General features: G+C 45.3%; 1 protein-coding gene across 1 annotated transcript in view; it reads left to right on the top strand.

The window, feature by feature from the left end:
• ADGRD2 (adhesion G protein-coupled receptor D2) overlaps window positions 1-17,939 on the top strand; it is a 57,051-nt gene that overhangs the window by 37,579 nt on the left and 1,533 nt on the right. Inside the window, exons 20-24 of the mRNA XM_015423002.1 lie at window positions 528-569; window positions 3,942-3,995; window positions 6,536-6,689; window positions 6,786-6,844; window positions 11,190-11,220. Coding sequence (XP_015278488.1) covers window positions 528-569; window positions 3,942-3,995; window positions 6,536-6,689; window positions 6,786-6,844; window positions 11,190-11,220 — 340 coding nt within the window. The remainder of the gene's footprint in view (window positions 1-527; window positions 570-3,941; window positions 3,996-6,535; window positions 6,690-6,785; window positions 6,845-11,189; window positions 11,221-17,939) is intronic.

Raw genomic sequence — 17,939 nt, 5'->3', positions numbered from 1 at the left:
TGGCTGTCATACGGGGGCCATCTCAGCAGGATATAAGGACACAGAGTCCATGATTTTCTCCAGGGGAACTGATCTCTGCCATCTGGAAAGCGGTTGTAATTCTGAGTGACCTCCAGCCCTCACCTGGAGATTGGCAACAATGGTTTTCCCCAACAGGCACTAAGGGGAAATGTATTTTACCACAGAACACATTTTACCTCAGAACAGCAAACTGTTAAGAATGTTAGAGGCAAAGGCCAGTCAAGCCGCATACGCAAACGACCTCTGTGTTCCGAGGCAAAGGCCAATGAGGCCACATATGCAGATAACCTCTGTGTTCTGACTGGCTATGGGGGGGAGAGGAACAGCAAACTGTTTAGAATGTGGAGGCGAGACTCAAGCAACGCAGACAGTGGATAGGGACAGATTCTGAGTGACACACCAGGGCGCCAACCAGTTCGGGAGCGTGTGGAATGTTTTGGAGTGCCACCACCAAAAGGCTTTTATATATAAGGAGAGAAATATAATCTGTTTGGGTTTTTTTGCAGGGTCTCTACATATTCCTGGTCTATGCAATCTACAACAGTGAGGTAAGATTGGGGCCGGTGGCTGAAATGGCTGACAACTTGTATTCTTTCTTTCTTTCTTTCCTCCTCTTACCTAAAAGTCTTGAGTAGTATCAAACTGTCCCAGCGAAGAATAAAAGGAAGAATTCAAGCAAGAGAAGACAGGCTATATTAAAGAAGATGTCTTGTCACAAGCTGCCCAACTTCTCATGGCCTGAACAAGGAATCTAACTTTAAAAAGTATATTTGCTGGCCTAGAATCCATCAAAATTTTAGTAACTAAAATATTTAGGGGAGGCTCATTTTACTGGCCCATAAGTGGCTTGATCCATTTCTCTCTAATCTCCTGCACCTTTTGTACTCCTTTGGTGCACTGTGCTAGGGCAGAATTGGCGTCTAGGAATCACAGCTCTGTTGTTAATCGAAACCTATGATTCTGGTCTTCATGGCTTTGGAAACAAGTTTGGGAACATGTGGGCAGTGCTAAGCAGCCAAAAGCAGTAGAACAAAGTTTGAGTCCAGTGTCACCTTTAAGACCAACAAAGTTTTATTCAAGATATAAGCTTTCGTGTGCATGCACACTTCTTCAGATGCAATGAAATGGAAATTACCAGTCCATACATATAGGTTCAGCATGATGAAGACGTTTAACTGATTCAGGAATAACAAGTTTAGTTTATATGTTACCATTCGTTTGGGTTTAATGGAGGGAACATAGTGAAGGAAATAAATATGTCAAAATTGGAGATTGATGGGCAGGCAGATGTATCCTTAATTGTGGAATGCTAAGAGTATAATTTCTTTTCCAACCTTTTCCCAACAACCTAAGAGGCGACTCTACACATAGACATCACCAGATGGGCAACACCAAAATCAGATTGATTATATAATTTGCAGTCAAAGATGAAGAAGCTCTATCCAGTCAGTAAAAACAAGACCTGGAGCTGACTGTGGCTCAGATCATGAGCTACTCATTGCAAAATTCAGACTTAAACTGAAGAAAGTTGGGAAAACCACTAGGCCATTCAGATTTGACCTAGATCACATCCCTAATGAATATACAGTGGAGGGGAAGAATAGGTTTAAGGAACTAGATTTGATAGAGTGCCTGAAGAACTATGGACAGAGGTTCATGACATTGTACAGGAGGCAGCAATCACCACCATCCCAAAGAAAAAGAAATGCAAGAAAGCAAAGTGGCTGTCTGATGAGGCTTTACAAATAGCAGAGGAAAGAAGGAAAGCAAAAGGCAAAGGCGAAAAGGAAAGATTTACCCAACTGAATGCAGATTTCCAGAGAACAGCAAGGAGAGATAAGGAGGCCTTCCTGAATGAACAATGCAAAGTAATAGAGGAAAACAATAGAATGGGAAGGACTAGAGATCTCTTCAAGAAAATTGGAGAAATCAAGGGAGCGTTCCATGCAAAGCTGGGATGCTGTTAAAGTTCTGCACTCCATTTGCCAGCAAATTTGGAAAACGCAACAGTGGCCACAGGATTGGAAAAGGTCAGTATACATTCCAATCCCAAAGAAGGGCAATGCCAAGGAATGTTCAAACTATCACACAATTGCACTCATATCACACGCTAGCAGGGTCATGCTCAAGATCCTACAAGCTAGGCTTCAGCAGTATGTGGATAGAGAACTGCCAGAAGTACAAGCTGGGTTTTGAAGAGGTAGAGGAACTAGAGATCAAATTGCCAACATTCGCTGGATTATGGAGAAAGTAAGAGAGTACCAGAAAAACATCTACTTTTGCTTCATTAAGTACACTAAAGCCTTTGATTGTGTGGATCACAACAAACTATGGCAAGTCCTTAAAGAGATGGGAGTACCAGACCACCTCAAGTGTCTCTTGAGAAACCTGTATAAGGGTCAAGAAGTGACAGTTAGAACCGGATATGGAACAACTGATTGGTTTAGCATAGGAAAAGAAGTACAACAAGGATGTATATTGTCACCTTGCTTATTTAATATATATGCAGAGTACATCATGCGAAATGCCCGCCTGGATGATTCAAAAGCCGGAATTAAGATTTCTGGGAAAAATATCAACCTCAGATATGCAGACAATACCACGCTAATGACAGAAAGTGAAGAAGACCTAAAGAACCCCTTGCTCTGGGTAAAAGAGGAGAGCACAAAACTTGGCTTGAAGCTCAACATCAAAAAAACTAAGATCATGGCATCTGGCCCCGTCACTCCTTGGCAAATAGAAGGAGATGTCGTGGAAGTAGTGACAGACTTCACATTCCTGGTATTCAAGATCACTGCAGACAATAACTGCAGTCATGAAATTAAAAGACGCCTGCTCCTTGGGAGGAAAGTGATGGCAAACCTAAACAGCATGATAAAAAGTAGAGACATCACCCTGCCAACAAAAGTCCGCATGGTCAAAGCGATGGTATTCCCAGTAGTCATGTATGGCTGCGAGAGTTGGACTATAAAGAAGGCCGAGCACCGAAGAATAGATTATTTTGAATTATGGTGCTGGAGAAGACTCTTGAGAGTCCCCTGGACTGCAAGGAGATCAAATCAGTCAATCCTAAAAGAAATCAACCCTGACTGTTCCCTGAAAGGCCAGATACTGAAGCTGAAGCTGAAATACTTTGGCCACCAAATGAGAAGGGAGCACTCACTGGAGAAGACCCTGATGCTGGGAAAGATTGAAGGTCAAAGAAGAGGGGGACAGCAAAAGATGAGATGGTTAGACAGTGTTATCGGGGCAACGAACATGAAATTAAGCAAACTCCGGAGCACAACGAAGCAAAGCATCTTCTTCTTTGAAGTGGGGTGATTGGCTGTGTAGAGTTATCTCCCCTGTCTCCAGACCAGAGAAATACATTCCAACCTACCATTTCAAATTATATTACATGTATGTTTCCCCCTGTAATTTACTATCATGTTGAATAAAACTTTGTTGGTCTTAAGGTTGCCCCTGGACTCAAACTTTGTTCTATGTAGATCCCGTTGTTCCATGTACATGCTGCTCACATTAAAAGACCATACAGGATCTGGGTGTTTTAAGAGCACAATCTGTATAGCTAATATGGCTGCTCCCCTCGAAGTCACCAAAGCCAAGCTTGGTGACTTCCGTTTTTCCTCCTGATTCCTTTGGTAATCACTGGCTGGTGGGAATTCTGCAGGATACCGTTCTCTGAATGCGTCCAGCATATGATGGGCTCCATGAGTATTGTGTTTCCAGCAAAACCCATCTGTGTCAGACCATTCACTTCCACTCCTTGCAGAGACAGCCAAAGAAATCCTGTTATCATGGCTAAACCAGATTGGTAGGTGCAATCAATTGCTGTCATGTTTTCCCTCCTCCATTTTTCCTTGGGGGTGCTGAAGGGAGGTGAAAGGAGTGCTGATTTCTTGTCTGTGCTCAACTTGTAGGTGCGAAATGCCATCCAGCGGATGAAAGAAAAGAAGAAAGCTCTCTCATTCACGGTGGGTATCAAAGAGGCACAGGAGGGGGCTAGTGTCGCCCAGGAGCTGATCTTAGAGCAGATTTTTTTAAAAGTTATTGTGTATCTAAAGTATTTATACCCACTTTTCCGAGAATTCAAAGCTGCTCATGACATAGTTATAAGAAACAACCATCACAAGGTGCACTGAAATATTTAACTATTTAGACAGACTGAAAACAACACAAGTTAAAAGCTCGAATACATAACAGCAATGAAAATCTTGACAGCCACAATGAGAGAGCATATTGCTTCCCAGCGTGCCTCTCGTCCCCCAAATCCACAGTCCAGACTGCTGGTTTGATCACTTTTTGAAGTCATTTTCTTGCTGTTCCTTGGCACATGCTTCACTTTGGCCTTCTGGTTTTCTTCAAATGTACCTATTGATTTACTTCACTGACTTACCTTAATAGGGACCCAAAGCTTCTTACATTGGTCTCCTCACTTCCATGTAATCCCCACAACAACCCTGTAAGGTAGGTTAGACAGAAATTGTGTGCCTGGGCCAGGGTCATCCAGCAAGCTTCCATGGCAGAGTAGGAATTCAGACCTTGGTCTCCCAGATCCTAGTGGGACACTGTAACCACCAAGGGTCGTTTCGTAGAAAAAGAGCTAGGGGAACTCATTAGCATAACTCATTAGCATATGCCACACCCCCTGACATCACCGGAAGTGTGTCATAAGGCCACACACCCCACCATCACCGGCCCCGGCCGCCACCGGCGGCCTTGCAGCTCCACTGCCGAGCCCCATGAGGGGCCCGGCGGTGGACCTGCAAGGCCGGCGGGAGTGCAAGGAAGCCCCGCGAAGGCCCTCCCTGGCCCCAGGCAGGCAGGGGTGGGGAGAGGCAGGGAGGAAGCAACTTACCCTCCTCCTGCCTCCTCCTGGCTGAATGAGGGCCGGAAGCAGGGGGCGGGGCTTCGTCATGTGCCCCCCCCCGTACCTCACCCGGGGGAACTGCGATCCCCCGCGATCCCCCCTGAAATGACCTCTGGTAACCACTACACCACGGATCTAACTGAGAGCCTGTGACTTCTGTTTGTGAACAGAGTCAAACAAAATGGGCCGAAGTGGGAAGACCACATCCGTGTGAGCACTCTTGATAGGTCTCAGCCAAGTTGTAAGGGCTGAGCTCCATGTACAGAGAAGACATCAGGGGAATAATATGTAGCTGCGGACAGGCAGTTTTCCGGATATCCCCAATATTAAAAGCTTGCTGCTCAAGGACAATTAATAGCATGTTGGGAAGAGTGTTCCAGCTCAGCTTTCTTCCCGACATACTGGTTTTTCGGTCTGCAAAGAGTGTGTTGGGCCAGAAGAAGTATTCAGACTTACAACTGATCACCTGCCATTAAAAATGGTGCAGTCCTAGAAACTGTGTCCTGACTCATCTTCAGGTGTGGATTGTGTAGTAAATCCCACAAAAGAGGCAAGCTGATACTGTTGCCACATAGCTGGGAATTGTAGTGTGGTCACATTTAAGTTGGGCTTTTTGCAGTGTTTTTTAAAATAGTTAGTAGGAAAAGCGAAATATTTACAATTGGGGTTTTTTTTAAACCCTGTATATAGTCCACTGGCAGTTGAGCGGTGGGTTGGGGTGAAGAGTATGAGGGGAAATGACACTGGATATGGCCGGAGAGATGCAGAAATCTGCACCTTCTTATTCACACCTTCTACCAACCAGCTTTGGGTATGATCTTCCCAGAACGGTCATACCCAGGGGTCATTTCCTGCAGGAGCACACAGGAGCAGAGCTCTGGCAGTAAAGAGCCCAGGGGGCGGGCAAATGCAACAAGCCCCACCCCCTGCTCCCAGCAGCCCTCAGTCAGAGCAAGAAGCAGCCAGGTAAGTTGCAGAGTTCCCCCCGGCCCCCCGGTCCAAAACAGTCCAGTGGCACCTTTAAGACTAAGTTTTATTCAGGTACAAACTCTCCCTCCTCTGCGAGGACAGATCTGCACATTCCCCCCTCCAATCAATGTTCCCTCTAAGCTATGGAGTCTTGTGAGCAAAAATTCTACTTTGTGAGCTACTGGCATTAAAGTTGTGAGCTCATGATTTGGCTACTGCATAAATTAGTTTGCTCTGGAGCCATCCTTCCTGAGCTAAGGCAAAAATGTGTGAGCTGGAGGCTAAAAAATTGTGAGCTAGCTCACACTAACTCAGCTTAGAGGGAACACTGCCCCCAATAGCTAGCAATCCAAAACAGTCCAGTGGAGCCTGAGTGGTGGGTGTTGCCTTCTGACACACTTCCGGCGATGTCAGGGGGTGTGGCACATGCAAATAAGTTGTGCTAATGAGCTCCTGCACCTCTTTTTCTACAAAATGACCCCTGGATACCAAAGCAGATTTGGTGGAAGCTGTGGCAGAGCTGGAGGAGACCTGGAAAGCACAAAGATATTGTGCAGAAACTGCTGTCATTGAAAGGGGGGCACAGAGCAAGATCAAGCTGGACTGCAGATGTGGATGGTTTCCCAGGTTCAGGACAGACTCTCCAAGTGCTGTTCAACTGCCTTGTCATTTCAGAACTGCTCCCACCCCATCAATTACCTGTCAAGTCCAAGAAACACATCCTGGGAGATGGGCAAGTTCCGCCCTTCCACACCAGACAGTACTGCCTCTCCCCCTGTAGAGAAAGACCTATCAGTGGACATCAGCCACAAGAATATCAGCAACAAAGGTATGGCAATAACATTTGCTCTGCTCTCAGGATTGGCTGCTTTTTCGAGCAATCATCTTTCACATCCCAACTGATACTCATTTCTTCCTAATATAGGGAACTTGAGTGCCAAACTCCCAATGGGGATTTCCTCAGTTATGTCGCCAGAGAGACCGGTATGTAGCTAATTCCTTCCTGGGATGGCCGAGAAGTAGATTGCCACCTACTGGCTCAAAGTGGGAGGCTGGAACTCAACATTCACTACTGATTTGGGTTATTATGTTTGTATGAACTTTTCCAGTTTTGTACTTTGTAGTGCTAACTCTAGCCCTGTATGGACTCCTTCATTTTAGGACAGATTCTTGTGACCCTTGAACTCCCCATTTCATCCCTCCATCTGTGGTCACCATGTAAGAGAAACAACCTTTTCCTTCCTCCCTTGGCTACCAGGCCCCCCCTGCTTGGTGTCCTGAGTTTCAAACCAGTGGCTTCTGAGACAGAAGTTTTCTGTTTTCTTTTCCCAATGTATAACAAAGTCATTTGAATGTATGGAAGGAAAAAACAAACAAATGCAAACCGAACATTCTTCCAAAGAGCCTGTAGAACTGAGACAACAAGCCAGCTAAAAGCAGCAAAGGTCACGGCTACTGAGCCATCCCCAAAGCAAGCGTGCTATTGAAGGGCTGGTGTTTCTTTGTATAGCTGGGTGTGACTCCATCTAAGGTGAGCAGCTCGCTCATTGTTTCTCCCAGCACCGCAGTTGGCAGCAGCAGACGCAGAGCTGGGTAGTCTGAACGAAGCATTCTGTGAAGTAGAGAATATTTTTAAAACCTGATTGCATTTCTGCCACGTGTGTCCCTACTGCTGAAAAGGATTATGCCATGTTCCTTCTGCATGACATCCAAGGGCACCAGTTGCCTCACAGCCATATAAACAGCATTTTGATCCCAGGAGGGGACCTGGGAATTTGCCCTTAGCAATACAGGGTTTTTTTTAAGTAGAATTAGCTGCAACAATCAGCTGAACCCCTCTAGGTAAAGAGAGCCCAGTACAGCCATTCGTTCACACGATGAGCCCAGCTGTTGGATCCACGTCATTGCTAGGCTACTGGGCACCCATCTCAGGTGCAGGCTAAAGAGATTAAGGTTTCCAGTGCAGTTAACGTTGGGGTGGATTTCTGAAATGCCAAGGCCACTGTGTTTCCCTCCGCTGGTCTTAAGAGGCAAAGATAGAATCAGCTGCACTCTGAGTTGGGGGAGTTTCTCTTCTTTGATGATGGGTCAAAGTGGCATGGTATCACCTGGGCTATGTTGAAAGTGCTCTACAATTAAGCAGCCCTGGACAGCTCAGATTCTTAGGCTTTTCTTTTTCAAATCACAAAGAGAGGGAAGAAGCTGCACAGGGGCACGGGAGCCCTGCCTGCTGGCCACTGGGTATGGCAGTCGTCCCCCCCCATCCCACACTGGCTTCTGTTTTTTGCCAAGCATCACCTGCATGCTTTTCAGGCTACCTTTGTTGCCTAAAGGCAGGAAACTGGCACAGAGACATTCTCAGAATCCCTTCTGGAATCAGTTTCTGAACAGTGAATTTTTGGAACTTACAAGCCTTCAACCAATGACTTTATCCAACGAAGATTAATCATGTCTTTTCCATGGTCTTGGTTGCCATACGCTGATAAGAATTAGCATAAACACAGAGAAATTACTAAACTTTCTGACCTGTGTCTGAGAGATCTCTTTGTAAAAAGTTGTCTCAAACCCTGAACCTCCTATTTGGCAGCAAAGTGTGTTTTCAGACCTAAGACTTATTACAGAGGAAACCCCCCCCCCCAAATGGTATGATTTCTGCAAAATTCTCAGATGTTATTTGTTGTTGTTGTTCAGTCGCACAGTTGAGTCCGACTCTTCGCGACCCCCATGGACCAGATCCCGCCAGGCCCTCCTGTCTTCCGCTGTCCTCTGAAGTTTGCTCAATTTCATGTTCATTGCATCTATGACACTGTCTAACCATCTCATCCTTTGCCGTCCCCATCTTCTTTGACCTTCAATCTTTCCCAGCATCAGGGTCTTCTCCAGTGAGTGCTCCCTTCTCATTGGGTGGCCAAAGTATTTGAGCTTCAGTTTCATTATCTGGCCTTCCAGGGAACAGTCAGGGTTGATTTCTTTGAGGATTGACTGATTTGTTCTTCTTGCAGTCCAAGGGACTCTCAAGAGTCTTCTCCAGCACCATAGTTCAAAAGAATCTATTCTTCGGCGCTCGGCCTTCCTTATAGTCCAACTCTCGCAGCCATACATGACTACTGGGAATACCATTGCTTTGACCATGCGGACTTTTGTTGGCAGGGTGATGTCTCTACTTTTTATCATGCTGTTTAGGTTCGCCATCGCTTTCCTCCCAAGGAGCAGGCGTCTTTTAATTTCATGGCTGCAGTCACAGTCTGCGGTGATCTGGGATCCCAGGAACGTGAAGTCTGTCACTACTTCCACGACTTCCCCTTCTATTTGCCAAGGAGTGATGGGGCCGGATGCCATGATCTTAGTTTTTTTGATGTTGAGCTTCAAGCCCACTTTTGCGCTCTCCTCTTTTACTCTGAGCAAGAGGCTCTTTAGATCCTTTTCACTTTCAGCCATTAGAGTGGTATCATCTGCATATCTGAGGTTGTTGATCTTTTCCCCAGCAATCTTAATTCCCGCTTGTGATTCATCCAGGCCAGCATTTCGCATGATGTACTCTGCATATATATTAAATAAGCAAGGTGACAGTATACATCCTTGTCGTACTCCTTTTCCTATGCTGAACCAATCAGTTGTTCCGTATCCGGTTCTAACTGTCGCTTCTTGGCCCTTATACAGGTTTCTCAAGAGACATGTGAGGTGGTCTGGTACTCCCATCTCTTTAAGGACCTGCCATAGTTTGTTGTGATCCACACAGTCAAAGGCTTTAGCATAGTCAATGAAGCAGAAGTAGATATTTTTCTGGTACTCTCTTGCTTTCTCCATAATCCAGCGAATGTTGGCAATTTGATCTCTAGTTCCTCTACCTCTTCGAAACCCAGCTTGTACTTCTGGCAGTTCTCTATCCATGTACTGTTGAAGCCTAGCTTGTAGGATCTTGAGCATGACCTTGCTAGCGTGTGATATGAGTGCAATTGTGCGATAGTTTGAACATTCCTTGGCATTGCCCTTCTTTGGGATTGGAATGTATACTGATCTTTTCCAATCCTGTGGCCACTGTTGCGTTTTCCAAATTTGCTGGCAAATTGAGTGCTGCACTTTAACAGCATCATCTTTTAAGACTTTGAATAGCTCAGCTGGAATACCATCACCTCCACTAGCTTTGTTGTTAGTAATGCTTTCTAAGGCCCATTTAACTTCACATTCCAGGATGTCTGGCTCAAGGTCAGTGATTATACCGTCGTGTTTGTCAAGGACATTGAGGTCTTTCTTGTATAGTTCTTCTGTGTATTCTTGCCATCTTTTCCTAATCTCTTCTGCTTCTGTTAGGTCCCTACCGTTTTTGTCCTTTATCATGGCCAGCTTTGCATGGAACGCTCCCTTGATTTCTCCAATTTTCTTGAAGAGATCTCTAGTCCTTCCCATTCTATTGTTTTCCTCTATTACTTTGCACTGTTCATTCAGGAAGGCCTCCTTATCTCTCCTTGCTGTTCTCTGGAAATCTGCATTCAGTTGGGTAAATCTTTCCTTTTCACCTTTGCCTTTCGCTTTCCTTCTTTCCTCTGCTATTTTATAGGTTATAGATGTTATAGGTTGGTCATATAATGCATTTTTTGGAGAAAATACACCATGAGGAGTTATGGGCTTCAGCAAAGTCTGGGGCTGTCTAAAGTTTCAAATTATTTCCTTGGTGAGTGAGTAGATCTTGGAAGAACCAGGTAAATTGTATGTCAGTTTCATCCAACTCTCACTTCAGCAGCTGAATAATGAAATTGTCATGGAATTGATTATCAGTCTTATCAGCCTTGTTGGTAACACAGCAAGAGATGTAGAGCAAGACAACCAGGTCTCTATTTAAGCTAATGTGTTTGAAACAGTAGAGGCAATCTTTGGACAAGCTGATTCTTCCACAGGGTGGATTGGGGTGGGACTGAGCTGCAGCAGGTTCAGTTATGTTACAAGTGGATCGTGCTGGTGAGGTTTGATGTTGCACAAAAAGTGTCTGGGACAAAGCAAGAAATGCAACCTGCCACTGACCTGAAAATATTAAAATCAGCAATAATGTGCATCTCTAGCATTACTGAGTCCTTACAATGACCTTGGAAGGCGGGGGCGGGGAGGGCAACCGCAGACTGCAGTTATTTTAGCAAATCTGATCGTTGTTCTTAAGAGGCCACTATATGGCGAGAGTAAAAGGTCTTTTTTGCAGTAGAACTGAGCTCCACTGTAGGCATGAGCCTCATGTCTAGCTGCAGGCTGCAGGTAAGTCCTGTTAGGAGCTCTCAGGATTTGCAAGCCTTTACCAATAAATACGTTGTTGTTGTTGTTCTTTTTTTCCTTCTTTCAGGCTGTGCAGCTGACTGCGTTCAAATCCTCAGGTAATTGTTTTTCCTCTTTTATGGGTTAGTATGTTTTCCCTGCTTCTCTTGGTCTCCTGAGTGTTATATGATGCCAGATTCGCTTGTTCTTTGACAGGGGACTTCTTCTTATTTAAAAATGACAGTGCTTAAAATTCCTTCAACATTTAAGCTTGTTCAAACAGAGGTTGTTATTTTATTTATTATTTAGATAGTTCTACTCCCACTTTTCTCCCCAATTAGGACCCAAATCACCTTCTAACGCCATTCCCCACTCCGTTTTATCCTCAAAACAACCCTGTGAGGTTGGTTAGACCAAGACTGACTAACCCAAGGTCACCCAGTGGGCTTCCATGGCAGAGCAGGGTTTTGAGCCAGTCATTCAGATCAAATGCTTTAACCACTACACCACTCTGTGTGGGTTTGTGAGGTTTTTCTTTAAAAAAACTTTATAGGGTTAATTCAGATATACAGTTTTTCCTGCCTAAGGGGGCTCACATGGGACTCAAATAGAATTCCTCCTCCTGAAACGTCACAGTGCTGTTTAAATAAGGCCAGTGTTTTGCAAAAGTCCAGTTGGGCCAATGCTACGATTTCAGCTGTGCCCAGCCAGCTGTTCCAATAAGGCTTACGCATGGTGTCTGCCATTTGCCTGTTGTTTGTCCCCAGTACCTGGTATTCAGAGGTATATTGCCACTGAATATGGAAGTTTTATTTTTAGCTATCATGATCAGTGGCAGAGTTATCCTTATCAGTATATCGAATTTTGAGAAGCCAGTCATGCTCGTGACTACCATTGCCCCCATGACTTAATCATGCACTACCCAAAACAGAAGTGCTCCCCCTTCCTCCCTCCCCTCTCTGCCCTTTGTTGATCCAGAATCTGCTGCAAATCAGTTTCTGTCCAACCCCTGTGTGAGTACTGTGTCTTTCCAGAGCGTGGGAGTCATCTCGTGCTCTCTTCTCTCTCCCTGCCATTCATGGCTTTATTTAGCTCTTGCATCTCTCCATACCTGCCCACCCACTACAAACACACACACAGTACCAGAGAATGCAGCCCCTTTTAGAATACAAGCAAAGGTGTCCTGGTCACTTAATAGCATGGAAGGACCTACTGAACCATAACTTTGTGGAGCTGCTTTCTGTGCCTCTCCCTCAGTTCAGGGTCTCCTTCAGTCTTCAATGCCTGGCTCAGCAGGGCCCACGCCACCACATCCTCAAGGCCACAGCCCCCGGGAGAGTGGAGAAGCCACCGTGCCGGCCAACCTGGGGGAGCATCCCTTTGGACATCTGTTGCAGGGGAAATGCTGTGCTTACAAATTCCACGCCACTTGTGCCCGCTTGTTCCCAGGCTTGCATAGCAAGGCAGAAGGATTCTTCTCTTATCTGAAACATCAGCCCAATACTGTGCTGAGAGCAGAGAATTCTGGTGGGGACACACACACACACACAGAGGCTGTGCTGTGGCTGGCATCAGGATAAGGAAAGCAGCTGCCTGATGCCTCTTTGTTTGGCTTAGAATCAGAGGGTGGGGGGGGGGGATCACCCTCTAGTCCAGACACTCCTTCCTGCTGTGAGCTGGACCATCACAGCAGCAGCCACCACCCCCTGCCCCAGCCAGTCAAGCTATGCAGTAGAAGGACCAAAGTTGCCGCAAGCAAGTTATGCAACAGGAGAGAGCCTGCAGAATAAGCAGTACTGGATGCTTTAAGTAGGCATTCTAAGTCCATGTGCTGCAGGGAAAAGTACAGCTATGCCCAGATCTTACAGTCATTTGGAATCATGGCACCATGTTTCCCTACCCCAATGTTTTTTTAAAAGCAAAACCAAAATACCCTTATGCAAAGCGCTTTGTTGCCATCAATTTCCCCAGAATAACCTCCCAGCCTAAGCATTCCACAGGCAGAGTGCAAGCTGCTCTCCATAAACCTGGGTCTATCAAGAATGCTTTTGGGTAGTTCATTGCGCCAAACAGGTGGTGGCTGTTGCCTCTGAGCTACAGACTCCATTGCAGTTTCCAGCTGATCTGTCACCATATACTTCTCTCTGTCTCTCTCTCTCTGTCTCTCTCTCTCTCTGTCTCTCTCTCTCTCTCTCTCTCTCTCTCTCTCTCTCTCTCTCTCTCTCTCTCTCTCTCCCCCTCCCTCCCTCTCCTGAATGTCACTTAAAAGTTTTCTCTTGCCCAGTTTACAGATGTGTGCTTCTTTCTAAGGTACATTTCTCTCTCTCATTACAACTTATTTTCCCCTCCTCACTGCACTGCTGGTCTAGCCAACAGAAAATAATTAGGCAGTCACAAATCATATAATTCAGTTATAAATAATTTTTTTAAAAATACCAAAACCCTGCTGTCTGGTAGGATCCATAATGCCTATCTTCATTATCTGTATTAAAAGCAACATCCTTTGAGCCCCCCCCCCCCCACATTTTTTCAAGGTTTTTAAAAGTCTCATATTTTGTTTACTGCCCTCCTTTATTCCTTTTCTTCTCACAAGGCTCCACAGCATTAATATTTCAAGAACTTTCCCACTCTTAAATACTTTTTCTGCACATTTAAGGTATATTATTTTGAAAGGCAACAACCAAACCTCTAGTAAAATCAGATCTACCACCTTTAGGAAGATTTGTTGAATTCCCTACAATAGTCCAGGATCATTTGAGTAGAATCCAAATGGTGAATAAATAGAAAGAGGGAAGAAAACTATCTTGTACATCAGCATGTTCACAAGTATTACTATTCTCTGTGCAAAGCCACAACTGGAACTTTCTAGCTATTCTAAATAGCTATACAAAAGAAAACCCATTGCTTGTAGCCTCTGGCATACAGCAACTGTATCTTGGCAAAGTTGTTGAAAAAACAGCAAACTTAACTTTCTACCCTGAGTTAAATGAGAGCTAAACTGACAGAAAACACACAGTTCGATGCAGCCACCCCTCAAGGCAGAAGGGTGGGATCTTACACACCATCCCTCACTTGCATGCACACTCTCCCGCCACGCCCACACGCTCTTTCTCAAAAGTTACCTCCCCCAGTGCATTGTTGCTCCCTTCATCTTCCAAGCAAAAAGACTCGGCAGCTTCTTGTCTGTGCCCAGCATCGCAGCCTTCTGAGAGCCCCTCTTCAGCATTCTTTACGTGTGCACACACAACCACTCCTGTTTCACTTTTACTGGGTGGTGTTTTGAATTCTCCAGTTCCCATTAGCATCCCGGTGGCTCCGGGGCTGTTTGCACAGCTTCTGATCCCACAGGGAAAAGGGGGGGCAGGCAGATGTTGAGAAGGAGAGAGTTTTGGGAGAGATTGACCTCTGGCTGCAAAGGTGTGTGTGTGTGGGGGGGAGGATTGGAAAGAAACTGAAGTTGCAAAACAAATAAGATATGAGGGGGCGAGGCAGGAGTGGGGGAGGGGGAAGATGGCAAAGCAACCTCACCCTGCGCTCTTTCCTGAGCCCTCAAGGAATGAGCACTTAGCAAGGAGGAGTTGCCCCCTCTGCCCTGCTCTTTGGCGTCGGCTGCCGAAAAGGAAGCTGGCTGCCGCCCAGGGACATAAGAGGTGGTACTGGTTGCCCTGGGGAGGCTGAGTCCCTCCTGGAAAATTTCGGGGATGGCTCGTGCTCCCCTGCCCCCCCCCCCCCCCGTTCTTGTCCTATCCTTGCATGTACAGATATCTAAAGGTATGCTTCCCAGCTAGGCAAACAGTAGCTCCTTGGGACTGTTTCAGGTTGGGAAAACTTGTTCTCCCCAAATGCTGCGGTCCCAATCAGACATGGCCACCTGAGCATCTGGGAACTGAGTTCTGAGTGTGGAATTCCAGGCACATTTCTGATCCAGAGTTCTTGTGGCAGTCTGTGCCTGTAATATAATGTATTCACTGGCCCTCAGCAATTAGGGCCGGGCATTCTACACATACCCAATGATGATGTCATCTTTATTGTTTCTCTTCGCGTCTTCCATGGTGAAGCCATGAGCCAAGTTAAGCCCATGTAGTAACTGGCACCTGGGAGTTGCACAAACCACAAAGGAGGTTTGAGCCAGGAGATGACAAGCCACTGTCTAGACATATCCTGGACTAGTCACTGTGTTAGGCCAAACATTTCAGCATATTTGCAAACCTGAAGAATGAGCAGGGCCTAGATCCTGTGGGGCTTTTCCAGCTGCTTGAATCTCTCTTCAGCACCTTTGCCTGAAAGACCAAGTGGAGGGGAGAGGGAAAAGTAAGCCACACGTTCTGTGAGCAGTTAGGGGGTCCCTGACCCACCATCACTCACATACAACAAAGCCACTGCCATCCTATGTTATGCCCACTAATTAGGGCTAATTAATCATAGACATTTTGATATTATAGACTTTCTATCTCTGTGTGTTTGCTTTCCCCCCCATTAAATACATTTTTCATAGGTAAGGATTTTTACATATTTTCATGTTTAAAATATAGGGCAAAGTATTTAATGGACAGTGTGGGATCTACAAGATTAGCAGTAAAATCCATTGAATGTAATGGATTTAGAAGTGTTTAGCTCTGTTTAGACTTCTGCTGTAAATCCAGTAGTTCAAATGATGTGCTTCTTTTGCTATGTTCAGTGTTTGCAGTTCCAATTTCAATCACATGCCTCTATATGTAATGGTAGGCATTAAGAATGTGCCTGGTCAGAATATATGCCCCCCAAATACCTTATCAGTACTTTTTGGATATATTTGGGATCCTGATTGATATTCGGGAATCTTGGTAATTGTTGTTGTTGTTCAGTCGCACAATCGAGTCCGACTCTTCGTGACCCCATGGACTAGATCCCGCCAGGCCCTCCTGTCTTCCGCTGTCCTCTGAAGTTTGCTCAGTTTCATGTTCGTTGCATCTCTGACACTGTCTAACCATCTCATCCCTTGCCGTCCCCGTCTTCTTTGACCTTCAATCTTTCCCAGCATCAGGGTCTTCTCCAGTGAGTGCTCCCTTCTCATTTGGTGGCCAAAGTATTTGAGCTTCATTTTCATTATCTGGCCTTCCTAATCCCCTGAATATTCCCAGAAATAACAGGGAATATCTGTGGCTGACATTTTAAAGCTGGAATGGGGGGGGGTTTGCTTTCTGAAGGTTTACCAGGCAACAGGAAGGAACGGGGAGGAACACATTTTTCATAGGCAAATGGGATCACACATTAGGGGGAGCTTGCCAGGTGCATACTATTGGAATTCTGTGGTTTTCCATTGGTTCCCTTGGGTCTGTGCTGCCGCATTTGCCCTGCATTCTGCTTGGCTTCTGTGTTTAGACATTGGTTCTGCTGGGCTGGGCTCCCTTCCCTTGCTTCTGTTGGTTTGGCCTGGGTTTTCTGGTTTGGCATTGGATGTGTTGGTTTTACCACATTGGCATGTGGTTTCACTGGGATTCTCTGTGTTTGGCATTGGGTCTGTTGGGCTTGTTGGTTCTGTTTGAATTGGGTGGTTATTTGATCTTGTATGTTTGGCTTTTCTTTGCCCTGGAGGAAGCATGGAACTTTCCCCCCCATAGGAAACAGTGGCAGATGGCTGAGGAGCATCTTGTTCAGTACCAGCCTAGAATTGGACCCCGTGTTCAAATTCACTTGATACTCGGGTGGTCTTTAGTGGACAGGCAGCACTAACTATGCAGCAAATGTGGTGTTATTTGCTTGAAAACAAGCCACTCCAGCCCCCTGGAAAGGTTCCCCTTAAGGAATAAGGGCCCTGAATAATTTCAGAATTCCAGAACAAACAAATCTGAATACTTAACCAGTGCTGGAGACCCAAATAATATGGAATAATTATAATTATATCCCCCATCTTTCCAATGTGGAAAATACCCCCCCCAAAAAATCTGGTACACATCCGTAGTAGGCAAGTTTAAAGTTATAGCTACCTAATTGTCTAAGATGTCAACATAAACATGATGGTGGAAGGTGGTGGACCTCCTGATGGCACTGGTATTTCTGGCCACTGTGTGATACAGAGTGTTGGACTGGATGGGCCTTTGGCCTGATCCAACATTGGCGTCTCTTATGTTCTTATGTTCTTAAGGTCCAAAGCAGATTGTTGTAGCATATTTCACAAAGGCTGCTAAGAGCCCCAATTCTAACTGGGGCCATAGGGAGGAGGGGTATAATCCTTCCGGTCCCCACATAGTTTCACTAATAGGGCTCTACCACCCCACTTCCGCATGTTGTTTTTGGGTATATCACCCCACCCAAACTTTTTGTCTCTTTTTTCATTTTCTTTTCCAGGGTTAAATTCCAGGTACATAAAAATTGTACATACAAGCAAACGTATAATTATACGAGATGGCTAAGCGGTATCTGATTATATACCTAGAATCTATAAACTGGACTCCATTATTTCTCCTGATTTCACTGCTGTTTTGGATAGGCAAAGAGTGGTCTGTTTTTTTAGCCCTTGCTTTGAAGCAAAGGTGTGGTTGAAACAATAGCCATAAAAGCTGTTGTGGTATTTTTTTAATCAGGATCCCTGGCATTGACTATTTTCCTTATTTATCGGCTGCTTTTCCAAGGTGACATCTGAACAGAGGTGTGAAATTCTCAGTGAAAAGAATAAAATAGTACCAGTGAATTAGAAAAACAAGCACAGATATAGCCGCAGAGAAATCAGCTACTAGTTTGTAAACAGTCATTTATTTCACAAATATATTGACAAAAAACCACCGTTTTAATTTTATCCATTGATATATACTACCACTTTACACTAAAGGCAGGCATATTGTTCAGCCAGGACTGGCAC

This window comes from Gekko japonicus, unplaced genomic scaffold, assembly GCF_001447785.1.
Source record: "Gekko japonicus isolate JY-2015 unplaced genomic scaffold, Gekko_japonicus_V1.1 scaffold208, whole genome shotgun sequence".
In the NCBI taxonomy this organism is placed as follows: Eukaryota; Metazoa; Chordata; class Lepidosauria; order Squamata; family Gekkonidae; genus Gekko; species Gekko japonicus.
Note: the sequence above shows the minus strand (reverse complement) of the source record. Positions and strands in the feature narration are given on the sequence as shown.